This window comes from Nicotiana attenuata, chromosome 2 (genome assembly GCF_001879085.1).
Source record: "Nicotiana attenuata strain UT chromosome 2, NIATTr2, whole genome shotgun sequence".
Classification (NCBI taxonomy): Eukaryota; Viridiplantae; Streptophyta; class Magnoliopsida; order Solanales; family Solanaceae; genus Nicotiana; species Nicotiana attenuata.
Genome location: NC_031990.1, coordinates 44,441,556 through 44,453,371, shown reverse-complemented (window position 1 = coordinate 44,453,371; position 11,816 = coordinate 44,441,556). Strand labels below are relative to the sequence as shown.

The window sequence follows — 11,816 nt, the reverse complement described above, 5'->3', positions numbered from 1 at the left end:
GGGGGGGGGGTTAGTGTGCACTGTACAGTTAACAGTGCTCACAATCACTTGACTTCCCATAAATGCATCTTTTTCGTGTGTGACGGAGAAAGAGAGGGAGCAAAAATATCTGTATACATCTCTCTCTTTCCACCTGTCTCCCGGAGTTTGAATCAAATGGCGGACGAACCTGCGTTGACTCGTTGGTCCTTCCCGGTAATTTAATTTAATCTTCCAAGGCCTCATTTGAAAATACAGCTTCTTTTTGTTGAATTTTGATGTAATTTTTGAATTTTTGTTTTTTTCCCGGCTGATTTTTGATTTTCGAGCTAAGTTTAAATGATCTGTGTGTGATGTACATTGTCTGGATACATGCACGTGGTAATGATTGAAGTATCGGAACATGAAGAGATTTTGTGTTGTTACGAAATTGACATTTTTGATCGATTCGTGCATTTTTGGCTTTGATTTTAGAATTTCATATTTGCTTTATCTTATTATTTTGATTTCGAAATGCCGATTTTGCTGACATTAGAGGTATTTTTCGGATGAAATTTGGAGTTTAAAGTGAATTTTTGACTTTTGAAGGACTGTGTGAGCTTAATGTATTACCGATCCATGCATGAGATTATGATTGACAAAGGAAGAGACATTTTTGTGTTAGTTTGAGATTTTCTTAAAATTTAATTTTGTTTCGTTTTCGGCTTTACTTCAAGTTTTTTGTACGGGTTTTCTTCTTCGTCCTCTTTATTGTTTTTAAGATTTCTTAGTTTTTCTTCTGTGGCGAATATACAGTTTTTGTGTGCGACACATTGTACTGATTCATGCATGTGGTGATGGTTGAGGGTATAAAAGGAAGAGATCTTTCTGGTTTGTTGACTTGATTTTTTTTAAAAATAATTACAAAAGAATATTTCTGATTTATTTTGTGAAATCTCAACTTTAATTCAAAGTGAAGTTTGGTGTAGACTATGCTTGACATTATTTTAATGTTCTGTGTTAATTTAGGAAATCTCTGACAGGAAATATTGTTCTGATGTTAGATTTACATTGCTTAATAAACTTTTTACCTTTTTCGGCCTTGATTTGGATGTTTCTTACCTAAATTTGGCTGCTGTTCTTCCAGAAAATGTGAAAGGAGACTGAGATGTAGTCCTTAGGCAAGGAATTATTTTGTCCCCTTTTAATTAGTGACTAAATGTTAAAATTAATAGGTTATATATGACATTTTTTTGATTGTATGTGATGTTTGCACTGCTCAGGTTTTGATTTGACTAGTTGCTCTCTATCAAAAGACACAGAAGTATAGTCTTCCTAGCAACACGGAACTGAATAATAACAAGCTGCAAAGTGATGAATTGTTCGATAAGTAGACACAAGTGTTATTGAAGTTGAAAAAGAATGACTTGTTTTGTTAATGCTGAAAATAAAAGAGAGAATTTCAAATGTGCTTGACCTTGAGTAGATTACTTCATGTATAGATAATTGTTAACTTTGTGCTAACTTCCGAGAAAAATTCGAATTTGAATAGATGAGGAAGTAGGCGAAGACTTTTCCAATGAAGTTGGGTTGTTTAGCTTTTAATCTTATTCTCACTTTGTGTCATAATATTGTCTTCCAAAAAATTTGGAACTGAGCAGAAAAGAAGACACACAATCAGTAGTTAATGGCCTAGTTTTTTAAAGTTCTACAGTTAATTAAAGGAAATTGAAGGGGAAACAGAGTAAACACGCATAGTTTGTTAAACCACATTGTTAGTTCTGTTCACAGGAGTTGCGAATTGCTGAACGAATCATAAGTTGGATGTTCTTGATGAAATGAATAAATCAAGATTAGGGACATTGAGTATTTATATACAATACTTGTTTTTGGTGTCCGTATTTAGGATTTTAAGTTGTTTTATGATATGAAGTTTGGGAGGAAGAAGGCTCCTGCAACTGAGAATGGTGATGCTGTACAAAATGGAAATTCTTTGACGGTGACTGCAAATGGAAATGGACATGTGCGGAACACTGCAGAATTGTCCATTTACGAGCAGTATAATCAGGTATTGCTGATGATGAATAAGATGATCATAAATCCTGTTGACAATCTGCACGCTTAATCTTTTCTTCTGATTTAGGCTAATGGAGGAGCAGCACACTCTAATGGAGTTAATGGAGTTCAGTCTGTCGGAGTAGTTGGAAAACCGTATGACACAGAAACTAATGACCTTAAATTTTGTGTTTGATCTCCCAGAGATATTGGAAGTCTAACAAACATTTGATACTCATATATATTATAACAACTTTCAGCTACCAGAGCTTCATTTCCTCTTCCTGCAGAAGTTCTTCTTTTTTGGGGGTAATTCTTCCTGAAGAAGTTTAGTAAAGTTAAATGTTCATTTTTCAGGCAAAGATCTCTACTTCCCCCTTTCGAGTCTGCAGAAATGCGTGCTTTAGGAGAAAGTTTAAGCAGGTAGGAAACGACAAAATGACCTGAACACTATGAGCAATTGCTGTTACTGAACCTGGTTTTCTCTCTCCCTCACACACTATCATTGTTAGGCTTGGAAACTAGTTTTGCTAATTTCTGTCTGTTTTACATTTCCAGGGATATTCTTCGTGGTAATCCAGATGTAAAGTGGGAGAGCATTAAAGGATTGGAGACTGCCAAGCGTCTACTAAAAGAAGCAGTTGTCATGCCGATTAAATATCCAAAGTAGGTTACAATACTTGGTTATGTGCTGCTTGTCTAACAAGTTGAATAGAGAGGTTATAATCTTTGTACTGTTGTGCCACTGGCCCTAGTGGACTTCTCCATTATGAACCTTTTTATTTTTTGTTTTTGTATTCTTGTGGTGCAAGCTAATGAACGTAAGATTTAGTGTCAAATATCCAATCCAATATATCTTCTGACGTTTTACTTGTAATTTTTCATGAACTCTTTCTTTTTGAGCAAACATGACATTCGAAGTTCTCATTACTTAGCCAAGATCTACTTTTTCTCTCTCTTCTAGGTACTTTAAAGGTCTTCTAACTCCATGGAAAGGTATCCTCCTTTTTGGCCCTCCAGGAACAGGAAAGGTTTGTGCTCATGTTTTTCTTCTGTGCAAAAGTTTTTTTTCATTCATACCCTGTATCCTTCTCCTTATTTTATTGTGCTTTAGCCTTCAGCTCTGTATATAAACTCTCCCATTGATATCCTTCCATTGATCTGTCCAGTTTCATATTCATATTGGAATTCTGCATCCTGACATTTCTTTTCTTTATGCATAAGGCTTAATATCTTGATATGAGAGGAAATATCTATTTATCTTGTTAAAAGTTTTACTCTGTTAATTTGTAGACGATGCTTGCGAAGGCAGTTGCAACTGAATGCAATACCACATTTTTCAATATCTCAGCATCATCAGTTGTCAGCAAATGGCGTGGTATGATTTCCTCTGCAATTTACCAAAATGTTCTTTCCTACTTATCAGCTTGAGGGTTTTAATTCATTTGGCAAAGTGATATAATTACAGTTAGAAGTGGATATCGAGTCAAACATTTTCTAAAAGAGGAAACTGAATCCAAACTTGTATGATATTAAAAGAAAAATTTCAGATGACTGATCACCATCCTATTAACGGATAGTCAATGATTTAGAGAACCAAAAGTAGAAACCATCCAATTTGAAGTGAAGTCACACATTGTAACTTGGTTTGTTCACCGAAGAAAAAGAAAGGGCAGCCTGGTGCACAAAGCACCCCGCAGGATCGGGGGAAGGGTGGCACCCATAGGGGTGTGATGTAGACAGCCTACCATAATGCAAGCTTTAGTGGCTGCTTCCACGGCTCGAACCCGTGATCTATAGGGTCCGGGTTTGTTAGCTGAAGGTTTATGCTATATCACACTCTAATATTAGCTGTTGTTTCAGCTTAATCTATTTCATGCCTTAAAAGTTGGCCTGTACTTTTTCAAGCAATCTGATGGAACAATGTAATATTGTAATATCTCATGATTTTAGATATTTCTACGCTAAGGTAAGTCAACCTGGGACACAGGAGCTAAGGATATATCATATATATCAACTGTGTGTAGTAAATACCAAATGCATGTTCTGAGTTGTTAAGCAATTTTTACTGCGGTATGTAGTTCTATTTGTCTTACTGAGTTCCAGACAGCTCTTTTGTGTGTTATCAACGTTGAGAGAAGCTAGCACCTAATGTGGCTGTTATTAAGCAAGGATTTATGGGGTTCAGCTTTTCTGAACAAATCAGCTGTTATGATTTCTGTCTTTGATTGTCTACCTCTGCCTTTTTTATTACAATGTGAAAGAAAATTATAGCATTTAAAATATCTAACTCAAACAGGATCATTCCAGTGTATCTCATCAGCTTTCAGATGAATAAATATTAGATACATCAGTTGGGAATAGTTCTTCAATTAATGCGTTGTGTGCTCCTTAGAAGTTTCTTGTGTGATACAGGTGATTCTGAGAAATTGATAAAAGTGTTATTCGAGCTCGCCAGGCATCATGCACCTTCAACTATCTTTCTAGATGAAATTGATGCAATTATCAGTCAACGTGGGGAAGCACGTAGTGAACATGAATCTAGTAGGCGTTTAAAAACGGAACTGCTCATACAGGTGAAGCTTGATATTTAGAAGTGTATGTATGACATGTGAAAAGCTATGTTTTTGCACTGCAATGCAATTAATAAGTCAATAGTCAATTACTGCCCCAGGGAATGATGGTCATTTTATTCTCTGTATCTTTCTTTTCCCCCTCGCACATCCCCTTTTTGTGGTCTCATGTTGGGTGGGTTGGGGAGATTGAAACACTTGAGGCTGTATGGCAAAGTAATTCCTCTTAGAAAAATAAATGAAACCATGAATTTCTGCAAGTTCACAGAATTTCTGCTGGTTAGCACCTTCTGAACTGCTAAGCGTAACAATTCGAATCTGGAATTTTCTCTTTTCCTGATATTGTTGTTAATCTAGAGATTTTTCAAACCGCTTTTAGTTAGGTTATCACATGCTCTGTAAAATTTGGATGGTGTGCTGTAGTACAGTCCGTGAGAAGTACATTGAGTGACTATGGTAACCATTGGAACTTAAAGAAAGGTCACTTGACACAGGAGAGGATTTTAAACTTTATGCCATTTAAGTATAAATGAAGGAAATGTTTTGACCCATCTTTTTAGGCTTAGCTAATAATCATGCAGCACCAGGTAAATGGTAAAGATAAAAGAAAGCCTTTAACTTGTACAGTTTGCTTTATATCGGATCTTGCTGTTTCTTCTCTTTGATATTAATGAAGACATTAGTATGGTTTTATCTGAACTATATCGCTAGTTAATGGTTGAAATAAACTGCAGATGGACGGTTTGAATCGGACAGATGAACTCGTCTTTGTTCTGGCAGCAACAAATCTTCCCTGGGAACTGGATGCAGCAATGCTCCGTCGTCTTGAGAAGCGGGTAGTCTTTCATGTGGTCTTGAAACATACTTTGCTTGATAATAAGACTATTTGCTAGAAAGAAATGAATTAGAGCAAAAGTACTATTTTATTTTTAGTTATGTTTAGTTCTGCGATGATCTGTTTCTTTGTCAGTCTCCTAGTAAATCATGCCAAACATTTAATAGTTTTAGTGGATGGAGACTTTTTTGCCATGTAAAAGCATGTGGAATTTGAAGCCAATAAGCATTACTCCAGATAGTAAAATAGGGGTTTGAGGCTTTAGCTTAAGAGTTTCATGGTTTGATTCCCATAAATGCTTTTCCGTTGCAGGTCTGGTTGTTTAATTATCTTTCGTCTTTTAGTTGATTTATTACGTACTGGATTTTTATAGTAATTTCCCTCTTTTTCTTAATTTTACGGGGCTGGGGTTGGCTGGGGTTACCTTTTTACATGTTCAATATTTGCTTAAGTGAGTAATAGAAGACTTGGCTGAACTAAGGAGGAAAAGAAGAGAATGCACTCAGGCTTAGTCTGGTTTCATTCACTAGTATAATCCACACCTGAGGTTATAAGTCATGCTTGTAACTATTTAGTTCGCCTTCTGACTGTAACTGCAGATCCTTGTGCCCCTTCCGGAGCCAGAAGCAAGGTGCGCCATGTTTGAGGAATTACTACCATCACTGCCTGAAGAGGAGCCACTTCCATATGATTTATTGGTAGAAAAGACAGAAGGTTTTTCCGGTTCTGATATTCGGCTGTTGTGCAAGGAGGCTGCCATGCAACCATTAAGACGTTTAATGGCAAAACTTGAAGAGAAAGAAGAAGTGGTGCCTGAGGATGGTATGCCATATTTTATCCACTACTTTGTTGGGTTGGACGGGGTAATAATTATATGTCGGGATATAAGGGGCTCAGTGTTCTGGTTTTCTACTGCAGCAATTGGGTATATGCGTACTATATTATTGCCCTCTTTTCTATCACATCCTACCAGGCGACTCGATTATTTGTCAATTCTGCCACATGCATACTGTTGGTTTATATTGATATTTTAATTATGACAACGTCTGTTAATGTGTCTTCCAACAAATTCCGGTTTTAAGCTCTAAGATTTGCGTCTTTCCCATGATTACTGCTTTAATCAAACTACCTAGAGAAGTCAATGGAAGTTAAATGCTGTTAGAATGAAACTTGATACACATGCGTCATGTATGTGTATTTCATTACAAATCTTTACCTGTTCTAGTTACAAGAACTCGTCATGATTCTAATACCTGAATAAATGTATACCAGTAGAAACACTCTTGTGCTTTACCCATTGGGTGACTTCGTTGTCATTGAAACTATCGTTAGCCTAGTACTCGTGTGTGAAGAATTTTATTGAGGTACTTCTTTAGGTGTGTTTCATTCCTTTGTACTGAATTCTTGTATCAATGTGCAGAGTTGCCCAACGTTGGACCAATAACTGTGAGAGATATTGAGATGGCATTGAAGAACACTAGACCATCTGCACACCTTCATGCGCCGAGGTATGACAAGTTCAACTCGGATTATGGCAGCCAAGTGCTCCAGTGAAGGCACCAGCTCTATCTTCTTTCGTTCTTTGTTATTCCTTTACTGTTTTCCTCTGAGCTATTCAGCAGTATGCCAGCGCAGTATGTTAATTTGTTGAACTTGTCGTATTTGTAAAACTTATGACTATGTGGTACTTTGAACATTTAGCTTCACTACATCCCTCTCCAATAAAAGTAGTGTGCTCAATTTTCATTTTGGTTTTCCTTCTCTCTCGTGGTTGAGGATGGCCAGAAATAATTAATTAAATGCTAAATTTAACAAATGAAAAGCAACAGTGAGATAGAAATGACTTGTGACATTTTGTTCTGGTTTTACTCGATCTCAAAAGTTGAGTATTGTTCAAAACTAGTTTTACTTGCACACAAGAAACGAGTGATTTTGACGTCACTACGAATATATGGTTTTTACTCGAGCACTAGATGGTTTTAACTCCCTCAAGATACCACATTGTGGTGGATGGTTTTAACTCACTCACCGCCCAGTTATTATATCTTTCACTAGCACAGGTTATTTTTTTCCCACACAGGACTTCACAGTTTCTTTTTATAAAATATAATTTATACAAAGTATTTACAGAAAATGTGTATGAACACAAACATACAAAGAACATAGAAAGATAACGAGAGATTAAGTGACCCCCCCCCCCCCCCCACCCCAAACCCCACCCAACTGGCGTGGAGACTGCTGTAAGGGGCATCCTCTTATTAAGTTTAAGTTGTATGTATTGATTGTATAAAAAATATTCACACAATTTAAATTAACTAAAAGGTATTTGCGGGTGTTGAGTTTGAAGTTTTGATGATTAACAGAGCATGATTAAATGTTCAAAGAACCATGTTCTCAACGTAGATGCTTAATTGTTCTGAAGAACCAGCTCCTCAGGAGAAAGTTCAGCTCCTCATGTTGATACTTGTACGTCCGTACAAGACAATAATTTTATCTCAAAATTACCCAGGTCCTAGTTTGGTGGAAGAAGGCTACTATAAGTGATAAGGGTCGTTGCCCAAGAAGATACGAATAATTCAGTTAGAGACAAAAAGTCTCAAAGCTTGTGGAATCCTTAGAACAGTAGGAGTCCTATCAGAGAGGAAAGCTGACTATGATTAGGACTCCTAGAAGATCTCGAGTTGAAGCGTTTAAATGTGATCAACTTTGGACTTCTGATACATCCTTTCACACATCAACTAATGAGTCATAAGTCGTTTACTCGAGTCGAGTACTTGCATTGTATTCTTCCTGAGTCAGTCTAGTGTAGTAAATGTATTTTAGGAAATTTGGTTGTAATCAAGTGTCATAAACAATTGGTAAGTTGGAGTGAGTATTTTGCTTTACAAGTTAGAGTAACTTGTGAATCAAACAGGAGTAGCAGGATACTAGAGAGTATTTAATTACAGTCTTGTAATTGATACATTTTACCTCATTGTTCTAGTGGAGTTGGAGTTGAAAATCCTACGTGGTAGGTCGTGGTTTTTGCACCTTTTGAGCCGGGTGATTTTCCACGTCAAAATCGCCGTGTTCATTTTATTGCGTATTTGCTTTACGCTTAAGGAACACGGTAAAGAACCAAGTTCTTTAGTAATCCATACGGGCACCCAAACTAATAATTGGTATCAGAGCAGGTTCTCTCATTTACACGGCTAAGACCTAGAGAGATCTTGGAAGCAAGATGAGTGCTCCACTCGAAATTAATGAAGGACAATACCAGGCCACACTTGTTCAATGGAATATATTGCAGTTGGTGGAAAGCAAGAATGGAAGACTTCCTGACAACTGATGATTATGAACTATGGACCATAGTGAACCAATGTCCTTTGATTCCTACTAAACAAAATGCACAAAATGAAACAGTTCCTAAGGACCCCTCCGAATTTGTGGCAGCAGATTTCAGAATGATGGATGTCACACCTCCTTTTTTCCGAAGAATAGGAAGTTTTTCCAATTAAAGTGACATTATTCGAAATTGGATTATTTAATTAATTAGAGTCGCCACTTGGAATAATTATTAGGGTGTCCCAAGTCACCGATTTATTTTAAAATCTCAATCGAGGAAACTGACTCTATTTATGGTCCGCGAACACATAAGACTGGGTAAGGAATTCTGTTAACCCAGAAGAAGGTGTGAGGCACTGCCGGATTCCGTGGTTTTAGCACGGTCACTTTGCAATTTATACCTGGCTCAATTAACGGATTATTACATGTTTAAAATCTATTGTGCGTTTTATCTTCTACCGCTTTTAATTATGATGTTATGGATTTATCTTTGAAAACGGATCATGTGTGTGTAAATCCGTCTTTATTTAATATGCTAAAAATCATGTCACGCGTACGTGTACACAATTGATAACACTTTATTATTATTAAGATTGTTTGGCAAAGTCGCGCGAACGCGTACCTTGATTTATTTTTGGAAATTATAATTATGCCATGCGAATGTGTACATAATCACGCCAATGAAATAAAGAATGCGCCTAAAGCATTCTACGAATATTCACGAGTCTAACTAATTACCAAAAGTTGCGATTATGTATAAGGGTCTGATTTTTAGTCTAAGGAAAGACTAACTATTAACAACTAGGAGCTATTTTTTGGGTGATAGTGACTATCAATTCTCATTGACGCCTATGGGCTTTGATTAATTAAGAAAAAAGTTGAACTTATGCTCACAGGGAATCGTTTGAGTCAAATAAGCACAATCAAACTCCTTATGCTAGCTTTCAGGAGTTTATGGGTTATTAAAGGCTCCTGAAGTGGGCCACAATATATATTGGGCCATCCTACAACTCATGTTTGAGTCCACGTGAACTCCTCTACTATACATAACTTTAACTAACTTGTTATTGGGTTTAGTGTTCTAAAAATAACGGCCCACCAACCCATGATTTATACAATTTATAGCTAAATAACGACTTGTAAGACAATCTATGATGATAGCATTATTACCATTCAAATAGATACAATTTTAGATATCCAAACTTAATCAAATTATAATAATGGACAATTCAATTGAATTTACGCCATTCGAATCACTTACAAACATAAACTTAGTATTATGTAATTATTGCATCTAGCTAATTATTCTAATAGTCACAGCTATAACTTTAGTGAAAGCTACACAAGCACTCCTGTTGTTTCCAATCTCACCTATCTTTGCTCATTAATTCTAAAATTAACACGCTCGCAGTGTTTTACAAAGGCCTGGACGAACGTCATCGAAATTATCGAAAATTTAGAATAAACAAAGAAAAATCAGGGAAGAAGTTCATACGCTATATCTATACGAAAAATTGTCCCAGCAAGTTACAGTCATTCCCTAAATTTCCTTACACTATGCTTGAACATCTACTCATGAAATTCACTGTCTCTTTGTCGTCACATGGTAAATCAAATAAGACCCTAATAACAAACATGAATCGATTGCTTATTCCCACTTACAAACAGACCCTTCAATATTGCCATAACCAAGCATTCGACCAATTGAATCACATTCGTCCAATTAAACCTGAAATGATTATATGACAAGTAGCAGTAGAATGAAAAGAGAGAACTAATCTAAACAAGCATTCTTCACTGGATGATAATTCAAACTACTTTGTTGTTAACACTTAAACATTTTCCAATTACTTTACAATATATTTAAACACAACAAGTCACATGAACACAGCCATACACTTGAACTTCATAGAAAGAAACAAAGAATTCTGATTATGCAAAAATTCAAAATCGTACAAGTTCACACCTAGACTCGGAATAAGCTGAAATAGCCAAATAAAGACAAAGAAACTAAAGAACGAAGCTCAGCAACCCCAGGAAACAGCAGAAAACCAACTTCAATGTAGAGTATAGTTTCTGAAGCTGAAATGTTTGATCTTAGAGAGGAATTTTTTTCTTTTAAAAATCTGCTTTCAGGTCTTTCTCTTTGTCAGTATAGTGAGGGAATGTGTGTTGAGAATGAGAAAATATAAGGGAGAGTCTATGAAGAGTGAATAGGTCCTCCCCAATATAAAAATCAGTATGCCTTATATGCAAACAACATGAGGGAATAATCTGCAGAGGTGTCAACTGAAAAATAGGAAAGAGGCATTTTCTTCACAGATTTTGACAACTGTCCTTTTCAGATATTTTTCCTTATCTTCCTAACCTCTTTTACTTCTGCTTTTACCCCTTTTAACCCCAGTTTTGACCTAATTCCCTTGAATTTTAGTCCCTACATACTCTCTTCTAGAGTATTCAGTCAGTTAAACAAAATTTTCCTATTTCATTTAACACCCTCAAGTTTCTAATAGTTACAAACAACTCTAATAGGAAAATCAGGGAAATCCAAAGATCAAAACAAAGCCAACCATATGCAAATTAACCTAATAAGTAATTTTAACAAATAACCTTCTTCAATATCTAAACTAATCCAAGATCAATTAACCTAAACTTATGCAATTAAGCTAACTACCATATAATTATACTTCTAAATAAAATCTGAAATTAATTAATCTTAACTCCTAATTGGTCTGAAACATGCTTAACATACGAGAAGAAAAAAACTAACAGAGGACCTATTTTTGAAGGACTAGAACAAAGAGGAACTACTTATTTGAGGAAAAGAAGAAATGGCATTACCTGTCGACATCCAAACGAAAATGCCAGAAAGAGTTTCAGAAAGATATGGCTGGTCAATGGCGATTTGACCGAATCTGATGTCTTCGAAATGAGCCGACTCGTTCAACGTAAGTTTCAGACGAATCGAGTCTTGAAACTTCTGAAAAAACGAAAAGGGCGAGCCTAGGATTTTTGGGAATTTTTTAGATCTAAATTCGAGGGATCTGGAAGAGGTTTTGGGAAAACTAATG

General features: G+C 36.1%; 1 protein-coding gene across 2 annotated transcripts; it reads left to right on the top strand.

Moving 5' to 3' along the window:
• LOC109208460 (katanin p60 ATPase-containing subunit A-like 2) lies at nt 41-7,176 on the top strand. 2 transcript variants are annotated; one of them, XM_019371576.1, is made up of 11 exons: nt 41-195; nt 1,865-2,026; nt 2,102-2,169; nt 2,371-2,436; nt 2,572-2,679; nt 2,978-3,044; nt 3,307-3,391; nt 4,429-4,589; nt 5,321-5,422; nt 6,021-6,243; nt 6,842-7,176. In XM_019371576.1, the coding sequence occupies exons 1-11, from the start codon at nt 157-159 to the stop codon at nt 6,973-6,975; spliced, it is 1,215 nt and encodes a 404-aa protein (XP_019227121.1). In that variant the 5' UTR covers nt 41-156; the 3' UTR covers nt 6,976-7,176. The 2 variants fall into 2 exon arrangements, with proteins under 2 accessions (XP_019227121.1, XP_019227129.1); XM_019371584.1 differs by having other exon boundaries at nt 42-195; nt 1,892-2,026.